The 22,808-nt window shown below is 39.4% G+C and overlaps 1 protein-coding gene across 1 annotated transcript in view; it reads right to left on the reverse strand.

The window, feature by feature from the left end:
- Positions 1-539: 539 nt before the first annotated feature.
- Positions 540-22,808, reverse strand: part of LOC126235969 (very-long-chain (3R)-3-hydroxyacyl-CoA dehydratase 2) — an 86,509-nt gene continuing 64,240 nt past the window's right edge. Inside the window, exon 5 of the mRNA XM_049944941.1 lies at positions 540-765. Within this exon, the coding sequence (XP_049800898.1) occupies positions 686-765 (80 nt within the window). The 3' untranslated portion in view covers positions 540-685. The remainder of the gene's footprint in view (positions 766-22,808) is intronic.

Below are 22,808 nucleotides of genomic sequence, written 5' to 3' on the forward strand. Positions count from 1 at the left end.
CTTCACACACCACACCAAATTCTGAGACTCTGGCATCTTAATCATTTGGGTGTTGTTACAAACTTTATGTATGGCATAAAGTTCAGTTCAGCCCCATCTCCTCCTTGGTGTTAGTTTTTTTAAATGTTAGTCTATAATGCATTGATAACATATTCAAACATGTCTTTATGCAAGGTCATTACAATCTGTTCTTGTCATTGTGTATATTATACATGTCTGAAGAAAAGGATACACATGGGCATACTAGAATGTGATCTGGCATGGAAATACATGAAAAATATCAATGTTTCTCCAGACATGGCAGCAATGAAAAACTTGGAACTTCCATATATTAAATTTAAACTCATAAATGCCATGAATGAGTCTACACTGTCTCCTTACATTATTTCAAAAATGGAAAATATTGTATTTCTATACAAATGAAGTAGGCAAACGATATCTAAAAGCACAACTTTAGAGTGCTATTATGGGGTAGTGTGTGTTCAGACTGAAGAGGGCTTTAAAAGTACTGTGTGAAGAATTCAGCCACAAAAACAAAATTATAGTTTTACAACAGTTTTTATTTTTAGAACATCAATATAAAATATGTATAAAACAAGATTCTCTTACAAACCATACATATATATATTCCTTTGCCTTCAACACAGTTATTCTCTTATTCAAACACCCTTTTTTCTCCCTTTATTTATTTTTCCTTCTTGGTGGAAGGACTTCCTAAAAACTTCCTTCTTTGAGAAACCATATGCAGGAACAATTGTGGGAATACTGCAAGCAAATGAAACTTTATGTTAAAGTGCTTATAAAATGTCATAAACTAAATGACACGAACAAGTAAGTTTTACAATTTTTAATTCTATTAAAAAGTCCGTAAGAAGTTTAGATTAGATTAGATTAATACTAGTTCCATGGATCATGAATACAATATTTCGTAATGATGTGGAACGAGTCGAATTTTCCAATACATGACATAATTAGGTTAATTTAACAACATACTTAAGTTAATATAACAACTTTATTTTTTTGCATTTTTTGTTTTTCTTTATTTTTGTTTTTTTTATTTTTTTAATATTTTTCTTTTGTTTTTTTTCTTTTTTTCCTTAATTTATATCTAAAAATTCCTCTATGGAGTAGAAGGAGTTGTCATTCAGAAATTCTTTTAATTTCTTCTTAAATACTTGTTGGTTATCTCTCAGACTTTTGATACTATTTGGTAAGTGACCGAAGACTTTAGTGCCAGTATAATTCACCCCTTTCTGTGCCAAAGTTAGATTTAATCTTGAATAGTGAAGATCATCCTTTCTCCTAGTATTGTAGTTATGCACACTGCTATTACTTTTGAATTGGGTTTGGTTGTTAATAACAAATTTCATAAGAGAGTATATATACTGAGAATTCTACTGTGAATATCCCTAGATCCTTAAATAAATGTCTGCAGGATGATCTTGGGTGGACTCCAGCTATTATTCTGATTACACGCTTTTGTGCAATAAATAGTTTATTCCTCAGTGATGAATTACCCCAAAATATGATGCCATATTAAAGCAATGAGTGAAAATAGGCATAGTAAGCTAATTTACTAAGATGTTTATCACCAAAATTTGCAATGACCCTTATTGCATAAGTAGCTGAACTCAAACGTTTCAGCAGATCATCAATGTGTTTCTTCCAATTTAATCTCTCATCAATGGACACACCTAAAAATTTGGTATATTCTACCTTAGCTATATGCTTCTGATTAAGGTCTATATTTATTAATGGCGTCATACCATTCACTGTATGGAACTGTATGTACTGTGTCTTATCAAAATTCAGTGAGAGTCCGTTTACAAGGAACCACTTAGTAATTTTCTGAAAGACAGTATTGACAATTTCATCAGTTAATTCTTGTTTGTCAGGTGTGATTACTATACTTGTATCATCAGCAAAGAGAACTAACTTTGCCTCTTCATGAATATAGAGTGCTGATCTTTGTATGTTATGAGAACTACTTATTTCAACTTTCTGCACTCTTCCAGTTAGGTACGAATTAAACCATTTGTGCACTGTCCCACTCATGCCACAATACTTGAGCTTGTCTAGCAGAATTTCATGATTTACACAATCAAAAGCCTTTGAGAGATCACAAAAAATCCCAATGGGTGGTGTTCGGTTATTCAGATCATTCAAAATTTGACTGGTGAAAGCATATATGGCATTTTCTGTTGAAAAACCTTTCTGGAAACCAAACTGACATTTTGTTAGTACTTCATTTTTACAGATATGTGAAGCTACTCTTGAATACATTACTTTCTCAAAAATTTTGGATAAAGCTGTTAGAAGGGAGATTGGATGGTAATTGTTGACATCAGATCTATCCCCCTTTTTATGCAAAGGTATAACAATATCATATTTCAGTCTATCAGGGAAAATGCCCTGTTCCTGAGAGCTATTACACAGGTGGCTGAGAATCTTACTTATCTGTTGAGAACAAGCTTTTAGTATTTTGCTGGAAATGCCATCAATTCCATGCGAGTTTTTGCTTTTAAGCAAGTTTATTATTTTCCTAATTTCAGAGGGAGAAGTGGGTGAGATTTCAATTGTATCAAATTGCATAGGTATGGCCTCTTCCATTAACAGCCTAGCATCTTCTAATGAACACCTGGATCCTACTATATCCACAACATTTAGAAAATGATTACTAAAAATATTTTCAACTTATGACTTTTTGTTCGTAAAGTTTTCATTCAATTTGATGGTAATACTGTCTTCCTCTGCTCTTGGTTGACCTGTTTCTCTTTTAATAATATTCCAAATTGTTTTAATTTTATTATCAGAGTTGCTGATTTCAGACATGATACACATACTCCCGGATTTTTTGATAACTTTTCTTAATATAACACAGTAGTTTTTATAATGTTTGATAGTTTCTGGGTCGCTGCTCTTTCTTGCTGTCAGATACATTTCCCTTTTCCGGTTACAAGATATTTTTATACCCTTAGTAAGCCATGGTTTGTTACAAGGTTTCTTACGAGTATATTTAACTATTTTCTTGGGGAAGCAGTTTTCAAATGCATTTACAAAAATGTCATGAAATAAATTATATTTTAAATTGGTATCAGGTTCACGGTACACCTCATCCCAGTCTAACTGCTGTAGGCTTTCCCTGAAATTTGCAATTGTTAAATCGTTGACTGAGCGTAATACTTTGGAGGACTGTTTAGTATTGCTGAATGGAGCTATGTCACATATTGTAACTAGCTGTGCACCATGATCAGAAAGACCATTCTCAACAGGCTGAGCATTTATCTGGTTAAACTTATCTTGGTCTATAAAGAAGTTATCTATCAGTGAGCTGCTATCCTTTACCACCCAAGTAGGAAAATCAATAACGGGTGTCAAATTGAAAGAACCGAGTAATACTTCAAGGTCATTTTTCCTATTACCCTCTTTCAGAGAATCTACATTGAAGTCCCCACAAATAATAATTTGCTTCCCCCTGTCTGGCAGATAGCACAACAAGGAGTCCAAATTTTTCAGAAATAGATGAAAATTTCCTGATGGGGACCTATATACAGTTACAATTATAAATGTGCCTTTATTTAATTTAAGCTCACAGGCACATGCTTCTATATGTTTCTCTACACACAACTTTTTTGTTTCTATACTTTTTGCACAGTGATAACTTTTGACATATATGGCAACTCCTCCTTTCTCCATATTTTCTCTCATTACATGTGCAGAGAGCTTATATCCACTTACATTTACCTTATCCATATCAGTAACAATGTGGTGCTCAGACAGGCATAGTATATCTATTTCATTCTCAGCTTCTAAATCTTCTAAACAAACCAGAAGCTCATCTACTTTATTCTTTAAACTCCCAATATTTTGATGAAATATACTTACATTATTTTTAATTATACCTTTATGAGAACCTTTCCTTATTCTAACATTTGCAGTACTCTCCTGTCTGAGTTTCTCATTGTGCTTAGGCCTAGTTCCTATACCAGTGGTCACATGGTGTTCAGAGAGGCAGATTATGTCAACTGGGTTGGGTGACTTTAATTCATCAATGCAATTACCTAGGACTGAGATACAATTTGGTGGAGATAAAATTTCTGGTGATTGGTGAAAATTTATAATTGACAGCTGTGATTGGTGATCCAATGTGCTAGAATTGTGCTGTTTAATTTCTTTCCTAAACTGAAGATTTGTTTCAATCCTGACCTCTCGTAGAACTTGACATCTTTCTGTCTTACCTATCCTAAAAAAGGTGCTGCTCCAACACCTGTAACCACTGGTATTTTACCATTCATGGCAGTGCCTCCCCCCCTTAAAATTTCCTGCTATTACCCCAGCCAGTTTCCCCTTCCCTTTCCTGTTGAGATGTAGGCCGCGCCTGGTATAGTCCCACCTACTGAGATAATCAACAGGAACCACACCAATATGAGCCCCCGCACCCGACCCAAGCAGCTGTTCCAACTCCAAATTAACTCTCCCAACAGAAGAGTTCAAATGAGGCCGGTCATGGCGTCTCGGGACAGATACAAATTCAACATTGGTGTATCTCAATGCCGACGCAGTCTTTACCAGGTCACACTCTATACTGCACCCAGGATCTCTGTCGATGCTGTTCCCTGGCCCTCCCACAATAACCACGGTGTCTTCCCTGGTAAATCGTTTACAGAGTGAACTTAAATCCTCTGTCACCTGATCCAGACTAGCACTTGGTTTGAAAAAATTTGTGACCTGGTATTCTGGTCCTTATTCCTCCTGCAGAAGTTGGCCTACACCTCTGGCATGAGAACTGCCTAACAACAAAACTTTCTTCCTTTTCGATGACTTTCCTACATTCTTTTTCAATTTCCTATTGAAAGTTTGTTGTGTCCTGTCTACACCTACCTCTGCTTGAGGCTCATCAGTTTCTAACTGAAGCAACAGGTCAAACTTATTTTTGACATTCACCACAAAACTGTCAGACTTAGTTCTAGGCCTGTTCCTTCTGCTACCTGTTGCCACTTCCCACCTTAACCTGTCCAGATCTTCCCTAGCCTGATCTAGCTCAGCCTGAAGGGCAGCAATTTTTCCCTCCTGTTCCACTATCTTCCTATCTCTGCTGCAAATCCTACATAACCACTGATGAGCCTGATCCACTTTCCCAACACCCACTGCAGTCCCCCCAGTGAAAAAAACTACTGCATTCATCACACCAAACCCCGGAACTAACAATTCTACGGCAAGTCAAGCACTTCTCACTCATGGCAAAAATAATACTTTAGCTAGAATAAATCAATTAAATTACCGAAAATCAAAAAAGACGTCAAAACAATTAAGCCTATTCACAAATGTATATAAGCAAGTTTCTGATTTAAAATTCCGCTGTTTTTCTGAGATCTGTATTAAAACAATGAAGGTATACGCTATTTATTATATATTTCACTCGATGGAATGAAAAAAAGAACAATTAAACGAGATACTTTAACTTTGATTCTCCAAAAACGTTACGAGAATTAGGCCTATAAACAAATGTATATAAGCAAGTTTCTGATATAAAGTTACGCTGTTTTTCTGAAATCTGTATTAAAACAATGAAGTTATACGCTATTTACGGTAGTTTACTTATTTGTTACCGAGAAACTAGTTAAATTACCGTGAAACAAGAAACAAACACGTTTACAAAATTTAAGCCTAAGTGCGACTTCGCGAAGTTACGATCTTTTCGTGTTTTCTGAAAAAATACGCAAAGAAAAGTCAAACCTTTAACGGCACGACTAAACGATACACTAATGCACGTATTTAATTTGTTGTCGGCGTTAAACTAAATTATATTCCTGTCTAAATCACTTAACTTTCTGGAAATGGTTTCTGGCGTCACTTACTCGGCGGCCATCTTGGAACCCTTTTGCAAGTAAAGTAGGAATCTACCCAAATGTTGCTTCTAGTGTGTGTGCGCTTCTGAATTTCTAATGTGATACCTATGTAACCTCACAGACAAAGTGTTAAAATAAATAAAGGTTCAGAGGTACAATAGGTAGTCTTGGTGACATGGGAATAGCCTTGTGTTATGGACAATATGCTGTATATGAGGTAGCAACCAATGTAAGGAATTGCAACTGTCAAATTGCACAAGTCATGTGAAGGATGATTTGGCCTGAACAAATATGCGGTATGCTGTGAGGTGTATTCATCTCAGTTCTTAGAATTGTCTCATTTTAACTGTATATCTGGCCTAGGACAAGAGTTGGTCAGGAGTGATAGTACGTCAAGTGGAGTCAGTGAGTATGTTTCACTTTGGCCTATTCATAATCAAACGCACGTTTAGGGTGTCTTTACTAATACAAACTAGAATTGTTATGAAATATACAGCAAATGTTCAGTGCATCATGTATTAAGTGTTTCCATTTATGGATGGCATGTGGATAGGAAAGCATTTATTTAATTTTAGTATCCCCCCCCCCCCCAACAGTGTCAGCTTTTTTCTCAAGTGTCTGCCAATACTGATTTATAAGAAACGACAAGTTAAACAAACACATGATCATCTGTTCTGTCAACTTGTGCGTGTGTGTGTGTGGGGGGGGGGGGGGGGGGGTATCCACTGTTAGTCTAATCTTACGTCAATTTCACAATCTGAGCAATATTCCACTCTGAAAACTTTGTTAGCCTTCAGACAAATTCTTTTTCTGTATTCTAACTTGAAACAGATATGTCCTTAAGCTAACCACATTTCCAGTCTCTTTTGTGTGTCTATCTGTGACTCAATATTTCTATTATTCAATGAGTTGTTACTTTTTCTCCCAAATTATTTACATTCTTCTCACATCTTCCATGCCATATTAATACTCTGTTATGCAACACACAACCATTTCATAAGCAGTCTTGTTCAGAGATGAACTGCACTTTTCGATCTAATACATCTGCTGTGTGCATAACCCAATATGTGTTCATTCTCTTTTGCATGCTGAGGCATTCCTATTTGAATTGAACTTTGTGCCCAATATTTAACTTTCTTTTATCTTGCTGTCATATGTCACAAAATGTGTATTTACTTCAGTTCAAAATCATATCATTCTATACATTTACAGCTGTTTACCAATCTTTACACAATGCTGAAATATTGTAAAGACCAGGTTAATGGTGCACTTTTCCTCAGAATAGTCTCCCATAAACAATTATGTTGTCTTCAAAAATTCTGACAACTGTTTAATAGTAGATATAAACAGTAATGCAGACTGGTCTGAGTCACACTCAAAATTGAGGAGCATTTTTTCAAATCTCGATAAATACAACAGGTACAGTTTTTCATAAAATGAGTTTTCCTGGTCACCTAGATAGATATGTTTGAGCATTTGAATTTTTACACAACTACTACATCTCACTGACATTATTAAAAGTGTTGTAATGAAATACAAACAATAATGATAGAAATACAGTGGCATAATAAAATAACAGCAGTGATAACTATTTTCAGGTAATTGTTTAGCTTGTCAATACTACATGAAGTATGAAATGAATTACACAAAAAGTATTCCATGTTACAGTCACAGTGTTATTGTCAAGTTTTCTCTCTTACATTTATACGTTCCTCTGGAATTTCAAAATACTTTAGCAAGGCAGAAACATCTTTCTTCTTTTCTTTGCTTACCATATTTTGTTTTGGTAAAAGGGTGGAGGGTGGATGGTAGTACTGTTTTATGCATGATTTCTTTCATTTCAGGATGTCAACTTGTACTGGATCTACGAAGAATGTAGCACTTAGTGACACATTAACAATTTTCTTTGTTTTCCTGTATGAGATGACATGCTGGCTGTTCATTTAGAATAACAGTTTGGCTTTTAGTACTCTCTGTGCACTATCTTTAAGATTTTTAACACAGTCCAGTCTGTATTTAGAACTTTGATGGTACCATGCTCTTCTAAAATACTGTAATATTCTTTAGAAGACCAGATGCTTTCTTTTTTTCTGTAAGACTTCTCAATTCTACCAAACACACTGTCTGTAGACATGTAGCTAAAGCCATGAACAAGAGATGAATGTTATTGAATTTTGAGCTGCTTTCCAAAAATTCTGTAAGCATCACTATCACACAACTGTTTTTACTTTGGCTGCTGCAAGAATCTGAGAACAGGTGTATAATAGTATTGGTGCCATCAACTGGTATTTTTCATCTAAGTCAGAAAGAAAGTCCAGCAAAGCCAAAGCAACTTCACTGCATCCTTTTGAAGATTCTGTCTCCAGCCAGGTGTAGAAAATAATGATTTCACTTTTTTGCTTCTTAGTATGGATTGTGTAACTGTACTTGTCCAACATAGAAAACCTCACTAATTAATAGTCTTGGAATACGCTGCTTTTGTTGCACATCAAAGCGTATCTTAATGAAACTATCATCATCTTCCTTCTTTATATCAAAAAACGGTTTTGCACAAATTTTATGTAATCTGTGTCTAGTTTGTAGTTGATTCTTCTTCTGCAGACATGTTTCAGCTTTTATTTTCATTAAACCAAACTAACAAGTGGAACAAGTATTGGAATGAGGTGTCCTGAATAGTGGGTTGAAATGTTTGTCAAATATATGCTTGTATTTTGAAAAGGAACACTGTTTCAGTCCAAATTTTTTCAGAACCTCTTGAACATTTTATTGACTGTGAGATCTGATGGCAAATAACCTCTCATAGACTTCCCCCTTTCATGGTGGCTGTCTCTGCATTTATATATTTTTTCATATCATTCTTAAAGGCAATAGTTACCTCCTTATGATCCTTTCCTGTTCTATAGCTCCCCGTCCTTTTTTGGCAACATTCTTTCTTCATGGAACCTGCTTATTGGATAGTATAACCTATCCTTTGACAAGCCAGGTACTCCTTGGAATATGGCAGCACCAACAGGCACTACTTCACTACTCCTTTCTCTGACGGTATACTTGAGTGTCACTGTTTTTTTTTTTTTTTTTCCTTTTTGCTTTCTGGGTGTCCACTACTCTGCACTGAGGTGGAGAAATATTAATAAATCTTAACAGAAACTTATCTTGATCCATTTTATTCAATAATGTCATGTGACAATGAAAGTGGAAAATATCTTCATAGCAGAGTTCAGAAGCTTTGTATTCTTTCATTTCTGTAGCTTTAGAAGGCAAAACATCAAGTCCATGATTACATTTAATAATAAGTTCATTTTTACATTCTTCTTTGCATTTTAGGTTGATGTAAGCTTTTCTTGAATTGGGATTTTCTCACATCAGAACATTCTTTAACCTGTATGTCATTTTCAGAATCATCCACTCTACCTGCAATACTTCTTTGGAGGTGTACATGTGAGCATTGAGTGAACACTTGTGTAAAAGTAAGCTGCAGGTGTTCTAATGGCAATGAAATCTGGTTGCAACACTATTCTCGCCAGTAAATATTGTTACAACAATGAGTAACATCGATTAATGCAACCAATATATGCCATTATTGTTCACTGTTTTCTGCGGAAACAGAGCCAACAAAAGAGAGAGTAATTATTTTGCATTTCTTGACTGTTGCTATAACTGTAAGAATGCATATATCATGTTTTGCTAAAAACTTGTTATTTGAAGTGTTCATATACACGGCTGTAGTCGACTTTTGCAAAAACTTGGTTCAAGAGTTGATGTGAAAGGTCAATTTTAAAATTTTTTTTGCATAAATCAAGTTCAGAAAAAATGCTCCTCAGTTTATTTGCAAATAAGCATTTTTTTAGTCGTATCTGCCAAGAAATCTTCTTTCCAACAAGCCATTTACTTTTGTCTGTTTTTCAATAACAAGTCTTTCTATATCAACAATGTGAACATTTTTTCCCCTCTACACATATGTACTTAAGCACTGAATGAAAAACTTTTCAAAATTTGAGAGCATAGGGCCAACCTTGTTATCTTAAGTGTGCAATACATATGAAATTATATGTAAATATCATTCACTCAATATTTTTGGAACCTTTCCTCAGAGCTGTGCAGAAGAAAAGCAATAAAGAGATACCTCCTGTCATTTATGTCCATATTATTTTAGTACTACGGCAACATTCATTTCTGTACTTCTACACTTATTTCTTTTTGAAAATTCAATTTTCCAACAGTATTTGTGAGTTATTTTTTTAAATCTTGTAACAGTAATGTGTTATGATAATTAGTAGATTAGAATTTTTTGCAGTAGGACAGTTTCTGAGCTGTAATTCTCTAATAAATATATACTGTTATTTCAAGGCTTTATGCTTTACCAAAAACTGTGATAACCTTTTTATTCGAGGTAGAGGAAAGTATTTTACTATACCACACATCTTTACTTTTCCTTTTGCCAACAAAAAATTATTTCTAAAACCAAGACAACTTAATATAAACAAAAAAGTAAAAATAATCTTCTGCTGCTGCTGGAAGCAATTTCCATTCTCTCATACCACAACCCTTTTCCACAAATACTACAGACCCACTTTGTCAAAACTGTGCTGCACACACACAGTGACAAACTGATAACGTTTTTTACCTCCATGACTTCATAGTTGGTGTTTTTAGTCAGCAACACACATTATTTCTCAATATTCCTTGGGTGACAGAAAATCACTACATACAGCTACATGTGTGAAGGAGGTAAAACTAAAACTGTATTCAGCGTAGTTCAGTGGAACAAGCTACATCTCCTATCATGAATGGAGCAATGCACCATGAGGACTCACTTCAATCTGTCAACATGGATCCAACGGTCATCTAAGTTTCAAGTGTGAGCATTGTCACTTAACAGCAAGAAGGACTGCCAATATGGAAAGTTGTCAGTGAACTGGTGTACACTGCAGTGATGTCATGCCAACATTCAACCACAACTGTGAGACATAAATCATTGAAAATCTGCCTCTTAGTGGTCACCAGCAGTCAAACAACCAGGCAATAACCACTACCTACAAATTGTGGCTCTTACATAACCTGATGAGAATGCAACAGAACTGCAGGTGGTCTTTTTGGAGGCAACTAGAAGGGATGTGTGTATCCAAACAGTACACAACCATCTACACAAAGCGATTTCACTTCTTGAGTATACACTGCAAACAACAGAAGAAACTACGTAGCAGCATCATGTGTTAAAAATGTAGGCAAGGGAACAACTGAAATAAAACCAGGTTCTATGGTGTTGGGTTCTCTTTACTGATAAGTGCAGGATTTATCCAATGATCATCAAAGACTGTGGAAGCAGCTTGGTACCAACATATGTTTCAGGTGCGCAGTCCCTTAGCTATGTATGAGTACTATCTTAAATTAGCATCACACACACACACACACACACACACACGTGCCTCAACCACACATGGCTACTGTTTAGGGTCTCTCTGACCCAACTGTGAGCTCTGTTCATTTGTCTGATGCGGACAGCAATCTGGGGTGGGTAATGAGTTTAACAAGGAGGCATGGGTCGGGTGAGGGAGGAAACAGGAAAGATGATGTGCTGCTATGGAGTGACATGATAGAAATGCTTGGTGCAGTGCCGGGAGGTTGTGCTATGGAAGGGGATAGGAGAAACGTAGAAAAGGGGAAAGACTAGTAAGTGCAAGGAGGAAAGGAAGGCATTTGTAGTGCTGGAGCAGGAGCAGGGAAGGGGGTGAAGGACAGGCACTAGTGAAAGTTGAGGCCAGGGGGTTTATGAGAATGAAGTTCCCACCTACGCAGTTCAGAAAAGCTGGTGTTGGTAGGAAGGATCCCGATGGCACAGGCTGTGATGCAGTCATTGAAGTGAAACACATCATGCTTGGCAGCATGTTCAGCAACTGGATGGTCCAGCTGTCACTTGACCACAGTTTGGTTGTGACCATTCACGCAGACAGAGAGCCTGTTAGCTGTTATCTCCAAATAGAAAGTGACACAGTGGGTGCAGCTTAGTTTTTGTATATCACATGGCTGCTTTCACAGGTAGCCTTGCATTGAATGGGGTAAGAGATGCCTCTGACAGGATTGGAGTATGTGGTGGTGGGAGGATGTATTGGACAGGTTCTACTTTTAGGTCCATTTCAGGGATATGAGCCATGAGGCTAGGGGCTGGGCCCAGGGTTAGTGTAGGGATGGACATTCCTCATTTCAGGAAACAACGAGAGGTAGCCAAAACCCTACTGGAGAATGTGATTCAGTTGCTCCAGTCTACATCTACATGTATACTCTGCAAACCATGGCGAGGTGCATAGCAGAGGGTACACCACTTTGTACAAGTTATTAGGGGTTCTTCCCATTCCATTCAAGTATGGAGCAGGGGAAGACTGACAGACAGACTGTCTCTGCGCAAGCAATAATTGTTTTAACCTTATCCTTCAAAATCCTATGCGAGTGCCCCATAGGGGGTTGTAGTAATTCGTAATGTCATCATTTGAAGCTGGTTCTTGAAACTTTGTTAATAGACTTTCTCAGGACAATTTATGTCTATATTCAAGAGTATGCCAGTTCAGTTCCTTCAGTATCTCTGTGACACTCTCCCACGGATCAAACATACCTGTGACCATTTGTGCTGCCCTTCTGTATATACATTCAACATCACCTGTTTATCCTATCTGGTACAGGTCCACCCAGATACTTGAGCGATATTCTAAAGCCAGTTGCACAAGTGATTTGTAAGCAATCTCCTTTGTAGACTGACTGCACTTCCCCAGTATTCTAGCAATAAACCAATGTCTACCACCCACTTTACCTACAACTGAGACTATGTAATTGTTCCATTTCATATCTCACCCAGGTATTTGAATGAGCTGGTTGTTTCCAACAGTGACTGATGTTATAGGATACTATGGGTTTTTTTTCCATTTTGTCAAGTGCACAATTTTACATTTCTGAACATTTAAAGCAAGTTACCAATCTTTGCACCACTTTGAAATCTTGAGTTCTGACTCAATATTTATGCAGCTTCTTTCAGACAGTACTTCATCATAGATAACTGCATCAGTTACAAAAAGTCAGTTACTACTAGTATTGCCTGCAATATCATTAATATATAACATGAACAACAAGAGTCTCAACACACTTCCCTGGACAACACCTGCAGTTACTCCTACATCTGATGATAACTCTCCAACCAAGATAGCATGCTGTGTCCTCCCTACCACAAAAGTCCTCAATCCAGTCACAAATTTCACGTGATACCCCATATGATAATATTTTTGACAGTAAGCTTATGTGTGGATCGAGTCTAATGCTTTTCAGAAATCAAGAAATTCTGCATCTGCCTGACTGCCTTGATCCAAAGCTTTCAGTATATCTTGTGAGAAAGGTGCGAGCTGGGTTTCACATGACCAATGTTTTTGGAATCCATGCTGTTTGGAATTGAGAAGATTAGTCTGTCCAAGGTACCTCATTATGTTTGAGCTCAGAATATGTTCTAAAATTCTACAACAAATAAATGTCAACAATACTGGATGGTAGTTTTGTGAATCACTTCTACTACCCTTCTTGTAGAAAAGTGTGACCTGTGCTTTTAAGAACTGGGCACAGTTTTTTGTTCAAGGTATATATGATAGATTATAGTTGGAAAAGGGGATAACTCAGCTGCAAATTCTGTACAGAATCTGATAGGGATTCCTTTGGGCCCTGGAGCTTAATTCAATTTTAACAATTTTAGCTGTTTCTCAACACTACTCAGTTCATTCACCTTGTCCGGTGGGGCAGATCTCGTGCTAAGTCACAAATATGCACAACAAAAAGACTGTCACAAATAAGCTTTCAGCCAGCAAGGCCTTTGAAAAAAAAAAACAACACCACACACACACAGACTGCAGTCTCTGGCAACTGAAGCCATAATGTGAGCAGCAGCACCAGTGCATGATGGGAGTGGTGACTGGGTGGGGGTAAGGAGGAGGCTGGGGTGGGGAGGGGGAAGGGGGAGAGGGATAGTAGGGTAAGGGTGGGGGACAGCGAAATGCTGCTGGGGAGGTGTAAGACTTTTAATTTTACTGATGACTCGCAGGATTTTGCCCACTGGACTTAGAAAAGCTTTCTGTTGCCCTCCCAATCTCTGCAATATTCTTGTCAAACCCTATGCTCTTTCTGCACCTATCTCCCTAACCTATGGCTTCAATCCCTGTGACTGTCCCCACAGCAAGACTTGCCCTATGCACCCTCCTACCACCACCTACAATAGCCCTGTAACTGGCAAAACACATACTATCAAAGGGAGAGCCACCTGCGAAACGACATGTCATATACCAGCTATTATGTAAACACTGTTCAGCCTTCTACATCTGGATGACTACCACCAAATTATCAATTATGATGAATGGGCACAGGCAGTGGGTATATACTGGCAATGCACAATATCCTGTTGCAGAGCATGCTCTACAACATGACATTCGTGACCTTGGCACCTGTTTCACCACACATGCCATCTGGGTTCTTTCCCCAGACACCAGTTTCTCAGAGCTCCGCAGGTGGGAACTAGCACTATGACATGTCCTTGGTTCTCGCCACCCACCAGATCTTAATTTACATTAATTTCTTCCATCTCAGCTTCTCTTCACTGTAACTACTCTTTGCTTCACCCCATTTTAGTTTTCTACGTCTTTCATTGTCTTTCCTTCTATTTTTCACCATCCCCTCCCACCTCTTTTATGTACAATGCACTTAGCTTCTGACTCTTATTAAGTCGTGCTCGATGTTTTAGTAGTAATCTCTGTCTTGTGTATCACCCTGTCGTCCACCTTTAAGCTCTCAGGTTTTCAAATATTATCCAATGCAGTCCCCAACAAGCAGTCTTTCCTTCTCATCCCGTATGGTAAGTCTCCCCTGATCTGCAGTTCTGGGTGACTTTCCCAAAATCTACGCCTTTTCCTAGACCTCTGCAATCCTCTTCCTTCACCTTCTTCCTTCCCCTTCAACCCTTCTGCCTGAAGAAGGAGCCACTGGCTCCGAAAGCTTCCCAATCGCAACAGTCTTTTTTTGTGTGTTCTGACACCACTTGGTGAGTAGATTCTTTATCTACTCAATCAAATAATTTGACTGAATATAAAGATTTTTCTCCTTTTTTTAGTTGTCCTTTGTACTTTCATAATCATTGTTGCCACAACCACGTCCTGGTCACTGATACCAGTTTCAATGTAGAAATCCAAAGAGGTAAGGTCTATTTGTGGCCATTAGATCCAATATATTCTCATTATGAGTGGTGTTACTATCTATTCTAGGCAGTTTCCAGAGAAGGCACTTAGTAATATTCCACAGGATGTCTTATAATGCCCACCAATAACAAAATTGTAATTTTCCCAATTAATTGTTGGATGATTAAAAGTCTCCTCCGATGATTACAGTATGACTGCGGCACTTATGTACAAGTTAACTGAGGTTACCCCTGAAGTTTTCTGTTACATCAGGAGGTGAGCTGGTGAGCAATAGAAGGGTCCAATTATCGCTTTATGCCCACCTCTGATACTGAATCTTGCCCCAAACAATCTCAAATGTTGCTTCAATTTCTGTCTTGGTGGATTTGAGTTTCTTCTTGTCTACTGCAACAAATACACCATCACCGTTTCTCGTTTGGATACCCTTTTGAAATGCACTCAAACTGTCCCCAAAAATCTCACTGTTATCAATTTCAGGTTTCAATGAGTCATATGTGGTGTGCTCCTCAGTGGGTATGTGGGAGATGGTAGATGACTGAACAGACAAGAGACACGAGATCTGTTTCTGGATCAAGGTTGGGAGGGTAATTTCACCCTGTTAAGGCCTCAGTGAGACTTTTGGCAAATTTGGACAGGGACTGCCCTTCACTATAGATGTGATAATCATGGGTGGCTGAATTGGGTTGCAGCTGTGGAGGCACTGTTGGTGGTTGGCAGGTTAGGTGTGGACAGAGGTACTGATGTAGCCATTCTTGAGGTGAGGTCAATATCGAGGAAGGTGGCTTGTAGGGGTTGAGCAGGACCAGATGAAGTGAATGGGGGAGAAGGTGTTGAGGTTATGGAGGAATGCAGTGCTTTCACCCTCAGTCCAAATCATGTAGAGGCCATCAATGAATCTGAACCAGGTGAGGAGTTTGGGATACTATGTGGTTAAGAAGGATTCCTCTAGATTACCCATGAATAGGGTGGTGCCACATAGGTGCCCATTGCTGTATCATGAATTTGTCTGCACAGTTTACCATTAAAGGATAAGTAATTGTTGGTAAATATGTAGGAGGTTGTTGGTTTGGAGTCAACTGGGCCACTGGGAAAGGTAGTGTTCAATAGTGGCAAGGCCATGGGCATTGAGAATGTTGGTGTAAAGGGATGTGGCGTCAACAGTGATGAGTAGGGCATCAGGTATTAAAGGAACAGGAACTGTGGAGAGCTGACGGGGAAATGATTGGTATATTTTATATGGGAGGTAATAGGCGAAGATGCTGGTCCACGAAACAGATATTCTGTAAGTAAGGGGCCACAATGGGGTGTCCTGGGTAGTTGAGTTTATGGATTTGAGGATCCATGCAGAAGGTAGGAGTTTGGGAAGCAGTGGGAGTGAGGGGGGGAGAGAGAGAGAGAGAGAGAGAGAGAGAGAGAGAGAGAGAGGTGATGAGGCCTTTGTTGGCATGTAGGATTATAAGTTTGTGTTCAGTTTTTAGGCTGGAGGTGCAGATGTAAGGCTGGTTTCCGTGTTCAGGGATTTGGTGAACGATAGTAAGGCAAGGTTCAATGTTAAAAAACTCTGGAAAGTTAACAAGGAATGATTTGGGGGCAATGGGGATGGATCATGGTTTGATGGAGGAATGAACTGAGTCAGGCAAGTTTCAATATTGGTTTTGGATTGAAACTGACTGGCTGTGTTGGTGAGAAAAAGTGTTACCACAGTAGGGACCGGGAGAAGGAGAGAAGGTCTTTGAGTCCAGCATGTCTGAATTTGGTATTGGGGCAAAGGGCAAGGCCTTTGGAAAGGACTGACACATCTGTAGGACTGAGGCTTTTGCAGGATTGGTTCATGACAGTGTTTTGCGTCTGTTTAGGTTTGGATACTGTATGGTGGTGGGAGGGAGTTTCTGAGGGTGTGGTAAATGGACTAGGTCTGCGTCAGCTATCGGGGGTTGGGGGGGGGGGGGGAGACAGTGGGAGTTTTTGTAGAGCTGGTGGACATTGGTAATGCAAGTTGGGAAACTCATCAGGTTGGAGAGTTTTTACAGGCTGCATTGTGCATGCTGCTCTAGTTCCTGGAGAATGAAAGTTTCAATCTGGAAGATGGGATGTAGGAATTGGGGAGTGTAGAATAGGAGAATTTTATGGATGGAGAAGAAATATTGCAAAGAGGTTTGGGCCTGATACATATGGTTTTGCAGGACTATTGTGGTGAGGGCTACAGACTGACTGAATTTGAACTGATAGAGGTCATTGTGGGAGGAGTGTTCTCAGTCAGCAACTGATAATTTGATTGTCAGGCCATTTGTGGGGATTCCGTGAGATAGGCAACAATGCAAGAACAGAATGTGGGACTGTATTCTAGCTGGGAATAGGGAAACTTTTCTGTATTGGTGCACATGCAACGACCAAGGATCCATAATTAAGGATTAAAAAATACATAAAAATGTGAGGAAAAGCAAGCATAAAAAGCTGAAATGGATCACATATGGGGGGAAAAAGGTGAGATCTGAGGGGGCAGAGCCGATGGTGAAAGATGAAAATGAACAAAATCAACAAGAAAACACAACATATCAACAAGAAAAATAAATAAAATGACTAAAATAGTGGGCTGTAGATCGTACAACTGATATATGTGAAGAAAGGGGGCATCAGGTGTAAATGGAGTGAGTGTGGGCATTTTCTCCTTCTGAGGAAAGACTTTTTGTCCAAAAGCTATAAGTTTAGCAGTCTTTTCATTGTGTCTGTCTGTGACTCAATGCGTCCTCTATGGTTAGTAGCAATCTATCCTTAAATTAATTTTGTCTTGCATTAGGTGGAAATTCTCTTACAAGTAGTAAGTGAAGTATAGGGCTGGTATCTCTGATGCCTCTCACACTATCAGGGGTAATTTGAGGGCTATGCTGTATTGTGACTGGATCCTCCAGCTTGCTGTCCAGCACATCAGACAACATTTTGGAGTGCATTTGTCTTTCAAGGTGATAATTCTCAAGACTATATCTCCCACATTATGAACACCTGCCTCCAGGAGGCAGAAATCAGCCAAATGAAAAATCTGCAGTATATGCTGACACAAATCAAAGGAGGAAGAAATCAGCCAAATGAAAAATCTGCAGTATATGCTGACACAAATCAAAGTGAGTGTGCTTGAGACAAGTTGAGACTTGCAGTGCATCACTGCAGGAACCTGGTGACCTCACAAGTGCCTTTATCAAAGGTTGAGTAGGTTAGTTCAGCAACATCTCATGTCAATTATAATCCAAATGTGTTAACAATGGACAAGATGGAGCAACAACATATGGAACGTAGCCTAGCTGCAGGATTATATTTGAAAGATGTACACTTTCAAATTGATTGCCTTTCTTTTTATTTCACAGTAAAGCTACTTTTTTCCATAAAATTAAATCTTTAACTCCCTATTCTCCTTGAATTTAAGCCCACACACATTTGTCATATATCCAAGTGATGCAAAACCTTTTGAGTTGTGCACTTAATTTATGACAATTGTTTGAAAAGGACAGATCGCTGCTTACCATATAGGGGAGCACTGAGTCGCAGACAGCTGTACAATTTAGCTTTTGGTTACAAGGTCTCCTCCTGAACTAGAAAAAAAAAATCCTACACACACACACACACACACACACACACACACACACACACAAAAGACACTGTCTCTGACTCACATCTGCACCTGATAGAAGCAGAAAACCAGTGGTGGGGGTAAGTAGGCAGCATGGGGTGGTGAAGGCGGGAGAAAGCAGTGTTGGGTGGAGGAAGGTGTAACACAGCTTGTGGTAGCATGCAAGAATGTGGTGGGAACAGGGTAGGGCTGCTAGGTGTAGTTCGAAGTTTTTTTTTTTTTTTTTTTTTTTTTTTTGGGTGGGGGGGAGATAGTGGGAAAGGAGAGAAGTAGAGAAGGGGAAAAGATCTAGGGGATGTGTTGTGATGGAATAGAAGCCTGTGTTGTGCTGGAGTTGGAGCAGGAAGGGGATAGGCAGGTCGAGAACAGGGACTAGCAAAGGTTGAGGCCAAGGGGGTTACGGGAACATATGATACATTGCAGGGAGAGATCTTACCTGCGCAGTTCATAAAAGCTGGTGTTGATAGCAAGTGCTGAAGTGAAGCATGTGATGTTGGGCATCATATTCAGTGACTGGATGGATCGGTTGTCTCTTGGTCACAGTTTGTCAGTGGCCATTCATGTGGACAGACAACTTATTAGTCATCATATCCACGTAGAAAGTAGCGCGTTGGTTGCCACTTAGTTTATAGATCACATGACTGCTTTTACAGGTAGCTTTGCCTTTGATGGAACAGGAGATGTCTCTGATCAGACTAGAGTAGGTGGTAGTTGGCGGATGTGCAGGACAGATATTGCATCTAGGTCTATTGCAGGGATATGAGCAATGAGATAAGAGTTTGGGGGCAAGAGTGGAGTAGGGATGGACAAAGATATTGCATAGTGGAATACTATTGTGGGAGGGGTTGGAAGGACAGTGAGTAGGATAGTCCTCGTTTCAGGGCACAACAAGAGGTAGGTGAAACCTTGGGATTATGGGAAGTGGTAGGTGACTGGAGAGACAAGGTGTGAGAGATCTGTTTCTGTGCAAGTTTGGATGGGTGATTTTGTCTGTGAATGCCTCATTAAGACCCTTGGTATATTTGGAGAGGGACTGCTCATCACTGTAGATGAATAACTTGGCTGTATGGAAGAGACTTCTCAGTATAGAGTGGCTGGCAGATTTCCACAGTTCCTGTTCCTTTACCACACAGTGGCCTGCTCATAATTGTTGATGCCACCTACCTTTAAACTACCATCCCCAATGTCCATGGCCTCACTGCTACTGAATACTACCTTTCTCCATGCCCGACTGACTCCAAACCTAAAACCTTTTTCCTAGTCACCACAACCAGCTATATCTTCACCTGCAATTACTTCTCCTTTGAAAACAACACTTACAAAGAAATCTGTGGTACAGCAAAGTGGACCCCATGACACCACCTATGGTAACCTATTCAAGGGCCTTCCAGAGGAATCCTTCGTAACCATCCAAGTCCTCAACTAGTTCAGATTCAATGATGCTATCTTTGTCATCTGGACTGAGGGTGAGGATACTGTTGTGACCATGTAGTGAGAGCATGCATTGTAAAACAGTGTGTGATGTAAGTGCCTCCATGGTGGCCTAGAGAGGTAGCTCACACTCTGGACAGATGGCACAGCAAGCACTGTACCAAATGCGCAATAGTGCAATAAAAGCCCATGGTATCTGTAAAGATAACCTTTGGTGATCTTGCAGCTCTTGAAGAATGAAACTATAATGAATCTAGACCTTTAGCTACTTACAGGCATTGATAAATATCAACAGGGACAGTTGAAAAATGTGTGCCCTGACCAGGACTCAAACCCGGGATCTCCTGCTTCCTTGGTAGATGCTCTATCCAACTGAGCCACTGAGGACACAGATGATAGTGCGACTGCAGGGACTTATCTCGGGCATGCTCCCCGTGAGACTAACACTTTCCAACTTTCTGTCCACACACTACATTTGTAGAGCCCCTGCCCAACATACTACTCGCGGCAGTCAATCCACCAATTCCCGTAAGAGTTTGGGCAATGTGAGTGCATCCGCACTGAAGAAGTTCATTGGCTGGCAAGCTTTATCTACATGAAGATGGTATCTGTTCTCTTGGACAGGAGATTCCAGGTTCGAGTCCCGGTCGTGGCACACATTTTTCAACTGTCCCCGCTGATATTTATCAAAGCCTGTAAGCAGCTAAAGGTCTGGATTCATTACAATTTCACTTATGTTTACCTGCTTTTTGTAATGCTCACTTATGAGACTGTATATTGATTTGTTCTATAGTTATGAGACTTTGTACTGTTCCATACTTAATTTGGTGTTACTGTGGATCTCTTCATGTGGAAGAAGAATAAAACTTGGTTTGTATTACTTCTCATATTGCGCACATACAGTGTTACAATATACTTGGCAAAAAGTGCAGTATTATTGGAAGAAATTCTTCATCTCTTGTTGAACAGCAGCAAGCTTTAACCAACCAGTATAAGGCTCTCTCCGTGCCAATAAACTATTTGGCAGCCTCACTGAAGTACCAGGTTCCACTGCCATCAATCCCCCGTATGATGATTCTTCAGAAGATTGAGACACACATTAAAAATGCCTTCAGCAAACATTTTCAAGTTTTTTGAGCTACCAACTCCAATCCGTGTGGGCTTTAATATTATCATGGATTTCTCTTCATGTTTATCACCTTTTGTGGCAGCTAGCTCCTATTCATGAACCTGTCAGTATCTCTTTTGATGAAATGGGCCAGTTGCTCTCTAATAATCACTGCAAACATACACATGTTACTGCTGCTCACATTGAGTTCTACCACTGTCAAATCAGCAACATCAGTCATACAGAGCTTGGGCAGTAGAACTTCATGGGCTCAGCTATCATTGTCAGTTTGTTACTGAGGCCCACCAGGACTCATATGCTGATTTGATGGTTTGTGATGCTATAATATGCTTGTCCCCTGATAGGAAAGTTCGTGAACATGTTCTGAACATTGCTCAATATTTTGAAGTATTTAGGGCAGCAAGTAATCAGACACAGAAGCATTGTGTGAAGTAGCCGCCTTTGTTTCCTCTCCCCCTCAGCCGCCGGCAGTTAGCTCATAAGGGCAAGATGATGATGCAGCTGTGTAGCTGTAATGTCCATGCTGCATAGGGCCGCACCATTCTAAGCAGCAGCAGCAGATAGTATCACAACAATAGCTGCATGCTCCTCTACCATCATGCTCTTATGTTTTGTTCAATATTAATGGACAGTGTGCCCAAAGCTTTGGATGATGTACAACCATTGAAATAAAATAAAATAAAAAAAGAAAAGGACATATTGTGTCTGAGTGCACCTCTCATCCTCCCTTCACCAAACATGAATATGGAGGTGAACAGTGGTGCGAAGTGCACCAAACAAATTCTACACTGAAATGAGTGTGACGGATAAGGTATTAGAAATGCAAGGGGACACACGTCCAGCAGTCACTGTTGAATTCTCAAACTTATGTGGATCTGGGATTACTGGTATTGTCCCCTGTATCTTGTCGGTTGATGACAAATACCCATACAGGGACCGGTTTCTACTTTTGTAGTGTACAATGCAGCTGTTTGGCCTTTGACTTTTTCTAGTAGTGGATGATGCCAACATTGGAAACTTATTTAGGTTAGCCACCTTCAAAATTTTTGGGTTCTCTATTTCCAATGAAGTGCATCTGGTATCGGATCAGGTTCCAAACCAACAACTGGATGTTCTCTGCTTAGACCTCCCTGTTTTTGGAGTGTTTAGATGTGCTACTGACTTTAAAGCTCACATTACAATGAAACCAATGGAATGCCCCCTTTTTTTTGGCCACTCAGTCCCAGTAATGTTACATATGCAAGTCAAATTGGAACTAGATCAACTTAAGTCTTTGGGTGTTATCACTCCTGTCTCCTCTATCCAATGGTCTACTCCTTTAGAAATTGTCAAAAAATCGAATGGCAAACTTAAGATCTATGGTGATTTTAAAGTGTCTGCAACTTCATATCTATTACTGACACCTATCCCTTACCCCGTCCGGATGAGCTCTTAGCATGGCTTTCCAGAAGGTCAAAATTACACTCGGCACCTTGCTTGGCTCCCTTCCAACCAGCCAACATCTTATTTTGGTCACAGATGCCTCCCACCATGGACTTGGGGACATTCTCACCCACATATAT

The sequence above is a fragment of the Schistocerca nitens genome, chromosome 2 (genome assembly GCF_023898315.1).
Source record: "Schistocerca nitens isolate TAMUIC-IGC-003100 chromosome 2, iqSchNite1.1, whole genome shotgun sequence".
Taxonomy (NCBI): Eukaryota; Metazoa; Arthropoda; class Insecta; order Orthoptera; family Acrididae; genus Schistocerca; species Schistocerca nitens.